Genomic DNA, 15698 nt, shown 5'->3' with positions numbered 1-15698 from the left:
CGGACATGGGAACACTTACTTAATTCTAAGTAGACCATGTTAGGGATTTTTCATTTATGTGGGGAAAATGTGAGCACCAAAAAACACAACTTTATAATAATGCTTTTGAATTAATTTGAAAATTAAATTACTGAGTGGAATGTGACAAATAATCCAGACCATTTCTTTTACCTTGGCTCACTTAACTCAAACCGCTACTATGAATAAAGCCCAAATATCCATTTGTGTGGTTTCAAAAATACAAAGTAATTCCCCCAACTACTTATTCATGCACATATTCTCAGTACCTAATAGATCACGCAGTGCCCTGATTTCCCAGGAGAACCAGATTATTTTCTTCTCACAAATCCATCATATTCAGAGCTTTACTCGTTTGGTTTCAAACAGGGTGTACAGTGATTTCTGTCTACTCACTTAAGACATGCCTGTTTATTATGACAGAGGAGAGAGATACTGGGCAAGAAATGAGAAGGAGAAAATAAGAAGAGGCTTCAAATTTTCCAGGAATTCTTTTAATCTTAAGGTTGATTTCATTTTCCACCTAGGAAAAACATAATTAGTGATACTAACCGACTCCCTTACTTCAAATATTTCATTGTGTGAGCAGTTCCCGAGGAATGCATTGTCTAAAGGTGAACATGGGCAGGTCAAACTGCATTCAGCCCACAGTTGTAAAGACTTTGTAGCCCAAAGCATTGTGGCAGCGCCCAGAGTTCTCTAGGCTGGGATCTAAAGAATGCAGTTGAACTTGGCAGCTGCACCCAGTTCTATAGGAGAGATGACCCTGGTCTGAGGAAGTTACAAGAAGTGGACTAAATGTAAGAGATCCAGAATGTATATTTCACAAGATCAGACGTTCTCTTCAGTGAAAAAAAAAAAAAGTCAGAAAGAAGGAGGAGCAAAAGAGAAGACCAAAGGCACATTGAGAGTAGATAAGAGTGAGAAGTTCTTATAGGTGACATTGAGTTCAGCTTCAGGCATATCGAGTGTGACTGAGTACATGAGAGATACCCAAGGAGGGATATTTATAGAGGCTGGAGCACAAATACCAGGCTTTCCATAAAACAGAACAGAGAAATTCGAGGGGAGGAAGTGATCAAAGCAAAATTTCAAGAAAATTTCCTAGATGAGAGTTGGTAGGTTAAAAGGATCTACCAATGTCCAGTATATAATGGGTAAAAAAAAGTACCCAAATGGAGACACAGTGGCATGTGGGGAAAAAGAGAAGGTATCAAGCATCTGATTTGCTAGTAGCAACTTTGGAAGTTAAAAGAGAAATATCTTCACATTTCTTAGGGAAATGATGGCCACATTAAAATTTTGAGTTAACTCTAACAATTGTATAAAGACATTCTAAGCTATAAAGTATTACATAATTTTCCTTCCATGCACCTTTATCCAGAAACTAAAAAAAAAAAAAAAAAAAGAAAGAAAGAAAACAAAAAGAAAAAAAGTGCTCTACCAAAGGAAGGAAGCAGATTAATGAAAAGAAAGACATCATGGGAGTCTAGAAAATAGGAACCCAACTTAGGGAAGAGGCAAAGGAATTTCCCAAAATGATAATAAAGATTACAAGATACCGCTATGCCACAGCCCTAGAAATAACCAGTCTAGAATAAAATGGGAAAATGAGGACTCCAGGAAAAATGACTTTAAGAAAAACAAAGTGAAACTGAAGTATGTAACCTTACATGTTATAATTATGACTGGAAAGTTGTACTCTGATGACAATTTGGGGTAGAATTAGTAATGGGTCCATAGAAAACTGAACAAACAAAAACCAAGGCAGCTGTTAAGTTCAGGAAAAACAAAAGGTCATTCAAGTAAGAAAAATATCTCAGTGTAAACAATATTTACACATCTGTAGCAAGGTGAACAATTAATTTTTATTTGATTAAAAAAATATGATATAGCTATAATGAGATGACAAAAAAGGTAGTGTATAAAGGAGCCTACAGAGAACAAAATTGTCATTTTATGTATTGGAAAGTCAACAAAACACATCTAAGATATAACGTCAAGAAATTGTGATATAAAAGTTTGTTTTTTATATATCTGTGGAAAAGAAGAGCTCTAAGAATTGAAAACAATAAGTACAAAGACATATGTAAGGACGGGACAAGATACTGCTTATTTTTTGTTAAAGCAATAGAGAAAAATCTTTCAGAAAGGAACAGATATAGACAGTTACAGATACAGAATAAGCATAGACAGAACTATGATGTTTTAAAAAATTAAGTTTAGAGCTCAGTGGAAGAGCATTTGCTTAGCATGCATGTGGCATTTGGTTTCATCCCTAGCACCACACACACACACACACAGAGAAGACCTTCACCATCTGTGTCACCTCCCCCTCTCCTCACGCCCACCCTCTGAAAGCTTACTCACTCCTGTTGCATCCTTCCCTTCAAACACCCTATGGAGCTGGACTCTCTTGGATTCATTGTACGCTCTCGTGTCCCTGTCGCAAGTGGGCAGACAGGCAATAGAACACATTATTGACTGAGGTCACAGTGGTGTAGTGAAATGGAGGCTAGAATTTGGACAGGAAGTCATAGGTTCAGATTTTGACTTGTATTACAACTTACATTTCTTTGGTTTTTTCATTGCAAAGTAATAATACAGGTTGAGTGTCCTATACTTTGTGATACTTTATGCACATAGCTTGAAAGTAGTTTTATACAATATGTTTAGGGCACCTGAGTTTTAACTGTGACCTGTTCATGAGGTCAGGTGTGGAATTTTCCACTTGTAGGGTTATATGGGTGCTTAAAAAGATTTGTATTTTTGGAATGTTTTGGATTTTGGATTATTGGATTAGGGATGCTCAAGTTATACCAATAATAATACCAGCAGGGGATGCAGAGGGAGTAAGTGAGATCAGACCCATAGAAGCAACTGCTACCTGGTACCTGGCATTTATAAATACTTATGAAATTGTGACCTCCCTAACAGTTCATGCTTCTGTATATCATTGGGACTGTGCCTGATGGGTCCTGGTACTTAATAAAAAATGAATCAGTGGAATTTATTGGAGAGGGATGGAATTATAAAGCTTTTAACATTATATACATTTTTTTTTTAAAAAAAATACTTCTTCACTGTTTTAACCTTATCTTTCCACAATTAGTTCAGAATTATTTCATAGTCTTACCCCAGGGAATAATGGGTCTCTATTGTGGGTCTAATTTTTGTAGACCTTTGAGGATAGAGACTCCCCTCATCTCTGTTATATCCCCAGCTACAATGTCTGCCCTAGAACAGGTGATAAATGGTTGTTGAAACGAACCTTCAGTAGCTTAAAATCCACTCTCCTCTCAAGTACAGCCTGATAGAGTCCTATCGTTCCCCTTAATTAACTTCCTTCCACCTAAAATCAGGTATTTCTTGGGATGGTTTTTTAAGTCACTACTGACAGCTAAAACCCTTTCCTTCTCCTCTTGTCCTTGCACCTAATTCCACCCCTGCTTTTCTTTCTCCTGTAATTTATAACTCGTTCAGGCTTCTCTTTCATTTGATATATTCTTACCAGTTAATGTTTCCTTCCTGCATTCTATTCAGTCCCTGTAAATCTAACTGGAAGTGTCACTCCATTCAATTTATCTGGAAAGTGGCCTCAGACTCTGTGCCTCCTGGTGACCTGGTTCATGGTTTCTGTTCAGCTCCTCTCAGTCGCACTGGTGCGATGCTGACCACCTGCACTGTTGCTGCACTTGCACTTGGTTCTTCTCCCTGCTCTTCCTGTTCTGTCTGCAGATTTCCTGCTCTGGGTCTGGGAGCGGGTTTGTCAGGCCAAGATATGGATCAGAATTGTCATCTTCGCTTTCCCAGGCATTTGGAGGGACAACTGTAAGACGGCTGAGGGATAAAGTCCGTGGCTGAGTATTTTCTTTATCCTTTTTTGTTTCTTATCTTTTTTACTTATACTGAGATTTACTTACTGAAATTTGCCACCTTTTGTGAATTTAAGAGCCTATAAAAATTTCCCTTTGATTTTTTGATGTGCTTTCCTTTTATTAAAAAGCATATATAGCACTCTTTTAACTGTTATTTTATTTTTTGTCATTTAGATGCACCCAGTGAGGATTCTGAATTAACTGTTGTCACATGTCATTTCATCTTTAAAAAAAAAATGACAGCCTTGTACCCAGAGTGAGCCATCACTTTTTTAAAAGTTAATTTATTTATGGGCTATTACTCAGCATGAAAAGAGCCATCACTTTTGATTGGGCAGCTTTAGGGCCAAATTCCATTCTGAAGGCTGCCATGCAAGTTGTCTTTGCGTAAAGCATCCATAATGAACAGGTTGTGAGTCGCTATTACAATGGCCACTTCAGAAATAAAATACAAAGTGCAGCTCTGTCCAGCTCTTGACAAAGCCACTCATATCATGGCCCTTATTCACGGGACAGACTGAGCTACTTATGGATTGCCAGGCAGTATCTTTCGCCTTAGGCCTTTGGGCTCCTTCTTGCTTTTCAATCTATCATGAAACATTTTGAGACCATTTGGGTTTGTAGTAATTTGTCTGGAGTTGGGTGCATATTATCAGTGATGATATTTCAAATTAAACTAATGGGCTTCTCCTCTGAGACTAGACTGGGACTGACATTTTGTTCTGCTTCTATGGTTTTCTTCCCATGACAGAAACTCTAAAGGTAAGATCTGGACTTTTTATATGTACATCATTTTATTTGGCTCTGCATCTCTATAGATAAGTTGCATGCATGATAGTTTTGACCAATATTCAACCCTGTGAGATAGACGCACTTGTATGGATTTATTAGAGAGCTCTTTTCTCTGGCTGGCATTATATATATAATTCAGCTCTTTTTTGGTTCCAAGTTATAGAGACCTAACTCAAACTGCCTTGGCCAAAAAGGAAACAGGGGGAAGAGGGGCTTTTGCTCACATAACAGAGCCATTCAGGAAGTCATGCTAAGGTGAGGCACCGCTGTACCCAGGTACTCAACATTCCATCTCCTGGTCATTCTTTCCCCTCTGCTGGTTTCTTCTCAGAAAGCCTGTCCCTGCTGGGGACAAAGAAAGTTGTGATGGTCGATTTGGGGGTGTCAACTTGACTGGATTTAGGGCTACCTAAACTAGTAAGACAAGCTTCTGGGTGATCTGTGAAGACGTTTCCAGAGAAGATTGGCAGGTGGGTCAGCGAACTGATCAGGAAGACCAGCCCTTAATGTGGATGGCATCATCCATTCAGCTGGGGGCCTAGAAGGAACAGGAAAGTGGAAGAAGGGGGAATTTCTCTCTGGTTCCTCCTTAAGCATCACTAGGTTCCAAGGATACGTTTTCTTCTGCTGCTGCCCTTGTACGTCAGACTTGAGATTCTTTAGATTTTGGATTCTAAGACTTGTGCCAGTGACTCTCCAAAGGACTGGAGGCTGCACATTGGCTTTCTGAGACTTGCTTCTCTGGCTCTCTTCTCTGGCTATCATAAATTTTTCAACTCATGTAATCATGATTATTTTCTAATAAATAAAATTAGTTCCTAGTAAATAATTATTTCCTAGTGAATATATATACATGTGTACATACTTCTACATATATATGTAGACACATGCAACATAAATGCATAATTTCTGGTTCTTTTTCTGTAAAGAACCCTGACAATACAATGCTCAACAACAATTCCAGGTTTACCTCCCACCAGCTTAGGCATATATCAGAAATAGTGTTCTTTTCTAGTAATTTTAGCAATATGTCCAAGGCAAGAATCATGGTTCCGGTTCAGATCTTGTTTTCATTCTCAAACCAAGACATAGCATAATGCCAGAGTGATGCCAAGTTCCGATTAGGCAGGTCTGGACCACATGCCCACGTCCAGATCCAGGTGGGTCAGCCCCACTGAACCACAAGCATCAAGGGGAGGAAAAGGTGGATTCCCAACATTTTTTTAAAAAAAAAAAAAAAGAAGCTGATTAAAGTCTAAGGAAAGATTGCTATGCAAGAAATGTCAAGGAAGTTAGAAAAAGTTTCATAAATAAGTTTTCGGAACATAAGGAACTAAGATAGACCAAGAGGTTAGTGCTTTCTTCTTTTTTTTATGAGTAAAAAGAGTTTCTTCATTATTTCATTTAGTTAGATGGGGAAGTTGTGATAGGCTGAATAATGACCCCCAAATAACTTCATGTGCTAATTGCTAGAATCTTTGAGTGTTACAAAGGGACTTTGCAGATGTGATTAATTTACATTATGAAATAGGAAGATTATCGTGGATTATCTAGATTAGCTCTGTGTAATCAGAAGCATCCTTTTAAGAGGAAATCAGGAGGAGTTGGAGGAGATGTGCTGATGGAAGCCGGGATTGGATGATATACTCTGAACACAGAAGAAGAAACCATGAGCCAAGGAATAAAGGAAGTCACTAGACGCTTAAAAAAAAAGAAAATTCTCCTCTTGAGCTTCCAGAAGGAACCAGTCCTGCTGAAGCACTGACTTTAGCCCAGTGAGAATGATCTCAGATTTATGATCCCCAGAATATAAGGGAGTAAATTTGGGGTTTTTGTTTTGGTTTTGATTTTAGTTTTGCTTTTGCTTTTGGGTACCATGGATGGAATCCACTGGTGCTTAACCAGTGAGCCACATCCCCAGCCCTTTTTATATTATATTTAGACTCAGAGTCTTTCACTGACTTGCTTTAGAACTTTGCAGGAGCTGGCTTTGAACTCACAATCCTCCTGCCTCAACCTCCCAAGCCGCTGGAATTACAGGTGTGCACCCCTGCATCCTATAATTTGGGTTTTTTATAGTCTTTCATTACAGTAGCAATAAAAAACTAATACAGAGGTTTCCAATAAGAAAAATAAGCTGAATATGAGACTGAGCAGCAGACCAGGCAGACCCAAGAGAGGCTGAACCTTTCAGCTTAAGGGGCAAACATGGATTATGACACTGCAGGCCGGGATCTGTGATATGAAAGATAGGGCAAGGGGCAAAGGATGTGAGATCCTGGAGGTTACTTAGCCCATGCCATAGAGTTGGGACTTCCTAGACCATGAGAAGTTTTGGAAAGGCTTTTGAAAATAAACACATGTAATCTGGTTAATGATTTGGGAAGACCCTTCTGGCAGTGGGAAGGAGGATGAGTTAGGTAAAGATGAAGAAGGTAAAACACGAGCCAGAGAAGCCACTCAGGAGATTTTTGTAGTTGTCCCAGCAAGAAATGATGAGAAGTGAGCTAAGTAAACAGTGAGAATGAATCAAGGGTCAGATTCAGGCACCACCCCAGACAAGAGGCAGGAAGACCCAGTGACTGCTTAGATGTGGGAGGATGAAGATGAGGACAAATGGTTTCTGGTGTCGGTGACTGGGGGAACAGTGGACCAGGAAAGGTGACTCAGGAAGAGGGCTGAAAGGAAAAGCTGATTTGGGAGGTCCATTTGGGTCATGATGGTTTTGTCGTCTAGTAGGTCAGTGGTGATGTCTGGGTAGTAGAGATGGGTCCAGATCTCAGGGGAGATGTCTGGTCTACCCTCACTGAAAATGACAGATTTTTGTAGCCACTGGTGTACATACATCAGTGGTGCAAGCAAGTTGAGTGGACAAGCTCACCCAGAAGAGGAGACAGCAGAAGGCTGGGGCAGCAGCTGGGATACTTTTGCTCAAGAGCAGGAAAAGAAGGAAACAGAAGCAAAGGAGGCTGAGAGAGAATGACCAAGGGCAACGGGAAAGCCATGAGACCAAGGACCACACTAGCATTACTAGCCACTCAGCCCCCCATGTAAGGGTGGCTTACAGTGGACTTAGGAAAACATTTAGGATGAATCTAAATTGAAGAAGGCTGCAAGAAGAAGGGACTGTCTTGACTAATGGTTTTAATTCTCTGAACCATCAAGAATTCCATAACCACACAGGCACATCTCTTCCCCTTCCAGGCAGCCTGTGTCCTACGGGAAGTTTGTTGGCAGAAGGAGTATGAAACTCTCCATCCACGTTATTCCTCTAGGATGGCTTAAACGAGACTGGTGTCTCCTGTCCTTTCATGGACAGACAAATTATTTTCATTAAGGTTTTCATTTCTCTTTTTTTTTGTTTTTATTTCTTATTATACAAGTAATGTGTGATCATCATTAAAAAAATAGAAATACCGCAGAAGCATATTAACATAAATGATAAAAGCCCTTCAATCCTACTGTTCAGAAGTAACCACTATTAAAAAATTTGCAGGTCTTTCAGATGACATTTTGTGTTATAAACATGGGGTAATGCATTCTGTTCAACAACTAACATTTTTGTTATTATGGCTATTTTTACATGCCAGTATACTACAGGGCTGCCTCATTGTTTTTAATGGTAGTTTTAATAGTACTCCATGGTTTGGATATGCCAGAATTTATTGAATCATTCTCCAATGTGCATTTGTAGTTATTTACAAATCTTCATTTTCGTAAGTAATGTGATCCATGTCTTTGAGTGTGCATCTTTACACACTTATGGGAGTTTTCAAGAAGACATTGGTAGAAATAGAATTGCAGGGTCATCGGGTATATAATGAGTGCTATTTAGTGTGAAGCATAAGGCTCTATTCATCATCACACATGCCAGATCCTATGCTCAGGAAGCTTGCTTCCTATTGAATTGTAAGTGCCATAGTACCATTATATATAAAAGTCCCAGAACTTATCAAAATGGAAAAAGAAAAGAAAAAAGAAAAAGAAAGAAGGATTGCAGGGTCAAATGGTTCAATATTTAAATTTCTAATTAAGGCCATAAATTGTACTCCATGAAACCTGAATGGAAAATACTGAAAGGCTAAGTAAATATTCATGTTTTCCTTTTTTAGGAAATACATTTGGTGGATATTTGGCCTTTAACATATCTCCCTTCTCAGTTCTCAGGAATCATGGTATCTTTCCACATTTGTTGATACCTAAAGTCATAGCAGAGGGATGCAGAGATGGGTGATGTTAGCCCCATATGGGATATCCTAATGTGTGCCTGGGACCTCTGAGGAGTGGAGAAGTGAAATACCAACCTTCCAGAGACCTACAATAAGTAAACTACAGGTTGACCTAGAAATCTGTAATAGTGCTTTTAATTCTGTAAAGAGGAAAATTGACATATTTCAACATATGAAAATTTTAAACTACAGATACTATGTTTTAAAAACCGAAAAGCTGAAAATGTTATCTATGAAATAATAAAGGATTGCTACCTAGAATAAATGAAGAGTTCTTACATATTAATAAGAAAATGGGCAAAGTAGTTATAAAAAGAGCTGTGTGTAATTAGGTGATTTTCAAACGAAGAAATGCATATGACCAATATGTGAAGATTCTTGGTTTGTGGGAAAAGTAGATTTAGACTTCAATAGTGGTGGGCCATGGGTCATGTTGTAAGAAGAGTTGTTCTTACACATTAGTGCATCCTTTGGGTGGAAAGCTGTGCTGTCTAGCACATTGCAAATGAGTAGACCCGTAATCCAGCAAAATTGTGTCTGTGAATCTATCCACTAAAGAAATTGGTGCACGTGTACAAAGGTGAGATTAGCAGAATGCTTCCTGTAGCACATTTAGTTATTTTGATAGGTAAAACCTGTAAACAATCTACCCATTCATCCAGGGGAGGGTGGTAAAATGAATTATCGTACATCTTTTTCTCATGAATATGATGTGGCACTTCAAAAAGATCTGTAAATAGACTGATGTAAAATATCTTCCACAAATGTGATTAGTTTAAAAGAAATTTGTATTTGATTAATTCTTTTAGCCAATAGCTGTGTTTGTAAGCATTTATGAATAGTTATTAAAAGATCAGGGGAAATAAACACCAAATTGCTAGCATTCATTACTCTGGAAAGGACAATTTGGATGTTGGGTTTGGGGGACATTCTCGTTCTGTGTCTGACACCATCCCAAATTTTGTATTCAAAATGACAGTGGTGAAGCAGAGGCAGGTCTGGGGACACTTACGCCTGAGATTTTGCTAATCTTCCATCCTGTTCTTTGATTTTACACTGAAAGTGACATGAAGGCAAGTGTCATGGCCAACACACAAGGGAGAAGCCACCTTGTGTCACGTCAGCCCCTGACATGATTTGAGGCACATCCACACGCTGTTCCCAGATACCACCTGTGCTCAGGTTCCACGAGTCTCAACTGCCCCTAAGAGCTAGAAGGCTCTCTGGTCACCTCTGTGGGCCAGCTGCATGGAAATTAATTAGAGTCAGACTGTGTCCCCTGTGGCCGGGCTCCGGAGGATGCTGAAATCATTAGCAGTGATATTTAGCTACAGCTTCCTTTCCTGTCTTCTGAAAAATTGTTTCAGCCGAGAGGCCAGCAGACCAAGTTGGTGGCTAAGGACAGTAAAATTTTAATTTCCAGATGCTTTGTGAGGGTCACTGAGGTGACAGTGACCTCAGAGAAGGGGGCATTTTTCATCAAACCAGAGATAGCAGTATGATCCTTCCCCTGACCCCTCAAAACTAAATTCCCTCCGCTATAAACACATATGTCATCCCTGCAACCCAGGGGGTAGTGACCATAGCAACAAATCATCCAAATATTTTGTTATTATTGTTCTGTTAAACTGCCCTTTGCACAATTTATGCTCCCTGACCATTTGCATTGTAACTAGCTTTTTCTTTCTATTTATCTTCTCAAAACTATACATAGGAGCAAAGAAAGAAGCACAAAAAGATCAAGATGCCAATAAACCTACTGTTTCATCTCCTAAGAGAACAGCAGCTTCTACCACCAAGCTTCATTCACCAGGTATTTAAGAGGTGTGATCTGTGTTATTTGGGGAGGAAACTTGGAGTCAGTTTGATTCAAATGCTACTGACAGAGCAATGCCAGCCTGTGTGTTAGTGGTGATTGTCCAGGGGTGGACGTACAGAGGCTGATGTTGTCTGACTCCAGTTACAACCAGCCAGTCGCTGGCATCATCTTCACCTTCAAAAACAGTATGTGATGATGTGTTTAGGTGGGAGATTTCTTTGTGTAGGTGCGTGTGCTATTCCAACAGCATGTAGAACTAATTTATAATTGGAAATCGACATCAAAGACCTCACCTTGAGAAATATTTTTTTTTCCTAAAGCAGAGAAAAACAGAAACAATGGAAATCAAATGATGGCTATCTTGTCAGTGAGGAAAACAGCTATTTACATTCAGATATGAATAGATTGTGTAAGATCCCTTGAAATAAGTTGAAACTTATTTTTTTTTTTTGAGAGAGAGAGAGAATTTTCATATTTATTTTTCAGTTTTCGGCCCACACAACATCTTTGTTTGTATTTGGTGCTGAGGATCGAACCCGGGCTGCACGCATGCCAGGCGAGCGCGCCACCGCTTGAGCCACATCCCCAGCCCATTGAAACTTATTTTTGAATGTTCATATTATGAGGCACTAACTCCTCTGTAGAACAGTATGCAATATAGTTTTAATGTATTTTTTTACCAGAAAGTAGTGACCATGACAGTAGCTTATTTAATTTGTTATTAAATGTCAGGTACTGTCCTAAACTCTTTAAATGGATTAACTTATTTAATGTCCCAGTAACTCCATGAAACATGTACCATTATTGTCCCCCCCCCCTTTTACATGTGAGAAAACTGAGGTCCAGAGATTTTAACTAATTTCCCTAATGTCCCAGCAATAAAGACATAGGAGTGCAGCCTTGGTGTGCTAATCAGCTTTTCATCACTGTGATAAATACCTGAGAAAAACAACTTAAAGGAAGAAAGATATATTTCAGTTTGCTGTTTCAGAGGCTTCAGTCCATGGTTAGCTGGCTCCAAGGCAGCCACATGACAGAAGGGCAGGGCAGAAGAAAACGGCTCACCTATGACATCTTATGACAGCTGGGAAACAGAGAGAGGTGGGGAATGGGGACAAGACCTAGTCCCCAAGGGCACACCCTCAAGGACTCACTCCCTTCAACGGGCTTTGCCTCCCACAGTTTCCCCACCTCCCAATAATCCCTTCAGCTTCAAATGCCTCAGTGGATTAATCCACTAAGGTCAGAGCCCTTAGGATTTAACCACCTCCCAAAAGCCCCACCTCTGAACATGGCTGTCCTGGAGATGGAGCTTCCAACACATGGGCGCTTGCAGAACATTCCAGATCCAAGCCATAACTTGGTCTCAGCCCAGGCAATCTGAATCCTAAACTTGCATCCTTAGTTAGTTACCATTTGCCAGAAAGCTGAAGAATACAGGATTTATTCCAGTTCGTGGTTGATTAAAAATGTACAAGAAATAAACAAAAGGCCCATTAGTGAGGGTCAAGAGGCATAGCTTAGTGCCTAAATAGGGTGAGAAATCAGATCCATGATCCCACATAGAATTTCTGAAGGGCAGCACCCTTGCTGGATGAACTAGGGAGAAAAAGAAAGCTCACCCTGCAGGAAACTGGCCTAATGCAGCGCTGGCTCTGACAGAAGGGTAAGGACAGCAAAGTCCTCCCTGAGGACGCCCTAACCACAAGTGTTTCAGCCAGCTTTTTTGCTGCTGTGACTGAAAGGACCCAACCAGAACAACCGTAGAGGAGGAAAAGTCTGAGGGCTCACTGTTTCAGAGGTCTCGATCCATGAAGGCCGGCTCCATTCCTCAGGGCTCGTGGTGAGGCTGAACATCATGGCAGATTATGAGGCAGAGGGAAGCAGCTCACATGATGATCAGAAGCAGAAAGAGAGACTCCACTCTCCAGATACAAAATATATACCCCAAAGCCACGTCCCCAACGCCCACCTCCTCCAGCCACACCCTACCCACCTCAGTTACCACTCAGTTAACTCCATCAGGGGAGAAATTCACTGATTGGGTTAAGGCTGCCACAACCCAATCATTTCTTCTCTGAATCGTCTTGCACTGTCTCACACATGAGTTTTTGGGGGCCATCTCACATCCGAACCATACCAGCAAGTCGATCCACTGCGATTTAAAACCCGGAATCCCTGCTCCCACTGTGCTCCGAAGATTCCATTTAAAAAGCTGTAGTCCCGTGTCCACACAGCAAAATAAAACATGAAATGAATACACGCTCGAGGAAACAGCCATCACGAGTAAGGCTTTTATATTCAACGGGAGAGAGTGAAGGTATTATGTCATCTGAGACTTCGTTAAGCTCAAATATTTATGTTAACATTTCTAGGATAAACAATAAAAAGTTTTGTGTATAATTCTGAACAAGTACAGGAGAAAAAGTTGAAATAAAAAGTAAAAATATTAATATAACTTTGGGGAATTAATAGAAATGGAGAAAAGAAAAGGAAGAGGAAAAAGAAGGAAGGGAGAGAGAGAGATAAGAACAATTAAAAGAATCAAATAATACATCACAAAACAACTCAAATATGTCATAATGAATGTTCAGGAACTAACTCTAGACCCATTAAAGACGGATAGAGTAGAGGAAGAGATCGGGGGGAGGGAAAGGGGATTGGAATGGAGCAAATCATGTCATATGTATATATGAATATGTCAAAATGAACCCCACTATTATGCATAGTTCTAATGCACTAATAAAAACACTAAAAAGAAAGAAGGAAAAAAGATTTAGATTCCCAGTCTGCATTCATTTATAGAACAACCAAAAAGTATTAAGTGGATATTATATGCTGTAAAATCTATTTTCTTTTATGCATCTTGATTTCCAAAAATTTGGACTGTTTCCAAAATGCATACCTAAAATACATGAATATTAAAAAGTTGAAATTATAGAAATATGAGTATCAAGAAAATACTAAAAACATCTGTGATGCTATAGTTTGGAAACATTTTTATTATAATTAACAAATACTAAACTGTCCATATGTAAAACATGCAATTTGATAAATTTTGACATGTGAAACCATTATATCAACCAAGATGACATACACATCCCCGATCCTCCAAATTTCATGGTGCCTACTGGAAATCCCTCCTGCTTAGCCTTCCACAGTTCCATCCCAATTCCCAATCACTGATCTTCTCTGTCACTATAACTTTTATTTTCTAAAGTTTTGTATAAATGGAATCATATCATATGTATGTTATTTTACCAACTTTTTTCACTCACCATAACTATTTTAAAATCCAGCCATGTGATAACAGTCCATGCCTTTTTATTGGAATTTTATTGGAATAGAATTGTGTGGCTACCACACAATTTACCTATCTTCCTGTTGACGGCCATTTGGGAACTTTTTTCTTTTCCTTTTATAAGTGAAGCTACTATCACATTTGTATAAGTCTTGGTATGAATTCCTGATTTAATTTCTCTTGAGCAAATGGTAGCTTAGATGTTTAACTTCTTTAAAAGGTGCTAAATAGTTTTCCATAGTAGTTTACCTTTTCACATTCTCGACAATGATCTATGAGAGTTGCAGTTCCTTCACATTCTTCCCAGAACCACGTGTGGTCAGTCTTTTTAATTGTTGGCATCTCGTAAGTGTGTCATGGTTTCTCATCATGGTTTTAATTTGCATTTTCCTAATAACTGATAACTTTATTATGTTGTATATGACTTGTTTTGCCTTCTTCTAACGGGATCTTTTGCAAGTAGATGTTCTGAATTTTAATGAAGCTAAATTCTTTTTTCTTTTATGCACCTTGATTTTTGCTTTATATGAAAAATATTTGCATAATTCAAAGTCACAAAGGTTTTCTCCTTAATTTTCTTCTAAAAGATCTAAAGATATAAGTTTCATATTTAAGTCTATGATCCATTTGAATTGACTTTTGTACGTAGAGTGAGATGTGTTTTGAATTTTTTTCTTGCATGAGGATATGCAACTAGGTGACTTCTGTTTTTATCTTTATGATTTCTTTTTTCTCTGCTTAGACTGGTTTTAACTGCTGATGTACTTAGTTTTCTAATATGCGTGTTTAGTATAATAAATTTCCCTCTCTGGACTGTAATTGAACGCAATCTACAGCTTTTGATATGTTGGGTTTCAATCTTTCTTGAGTTCAAGATATTTTCAAATTTCCTTTTTTTTGTTTCTCCTTTTGCATATGATTATTTAGAAGTGTGACTTTTTGTTGTTGTTTGCCAGTGTTTGGGAATTTTCAATAAATCTTTCTCTTATTTATTTCAATTTATAATTCCATGTGGCTGGAGGACATCCTTTGGAAGATAAAACAAAGCCCTGTCTGTCTACTTACCTCTGATACCAAATGTGTGGTGTTTTCACACTAAGAAATTCTCCTGATTTTCTGTGAATACCAGCTGGATTTCTTACAATTTATTTTAGTTCTGACACTGACTACCCATAGTTTAGCACAAACCCCACAGGTGAAGGACTCAGTGTCACAAGACTTCCCCCTACCTCAAATGCCACAATTAGTCGGCGCTGTACTTCTGTCCAATCTGGCTACAAATTAGAGGAACCCACAGCCCTACCTTGGATTCTATAATCTGCTATAACAGCTCACAGAACGCAAGGAAACACTTTACTTACATTTACCAGTTTACTATAAAGGACGTGCCAAAGAATACAAGAAAATATCCAGATGAAGATGTACATAGGAAAAGTCCAGAAAGTTCCCAAGCATAGGAGCTTCTGGCCTCTTGGAGTTGGGGTGTGCCACATGGGTGTGTTTGACCAACCCAGAAGCTCTCCAAACCTTGCAGTTTAGAGAGTTTTATATAAGCTTAATCACTTCTAATCACGACTAGGTCTTTCTAGTGACCAGCCCTATCCTGAAGCTATTCACAATCCAATCCACTGAGTCTCCTCATTAAAATGAGAAATGCTCTC

General features: G+C 39.0%; 1 protein-coding gene across 3 annotated transcripts in view; it reads left to right on the top strand.

The window, feature by feature from the left end:
- Nucleotides 1–15698, top strand: part of Mtus2 (microtubule associated scaffold protein 2) — a 373317-nt gene that overhangs the window by 212499 nt on the left and 145120 nt on the right. For all 3 annotated transcript variants that reach the window (XM_076872393.1, XM_076872392.1, XM_076872391.1), the window contains one exon: nt 10632–10730. In XM_076872393.1, the coding sequence (XP_076728508.1) occupies nt 10632–10730 (99 nt within the window). The remainder of the gene's footprint in view (nt 1–10631; nt 10731–15698) is intronic.

This window comes from Callospermophilus lateralis, chromosome 12, assembly GCF_048772815.1.
Source record: "Callospermophilus lateralis isolate mCalLat2 chromosome 12, mCalLat2.hap1, whole genome shotgun sequence".
Classification (NCBI taxonomy): Eukaryota; Metazoa; Chordata; class Mammalia; order Rodentia; family Sciuridae; genus Callospermophilus; species Callospermophilus lateralis.
This window is presented reverse-complemented; position numbering and strand designations above follow the sequence as displayed.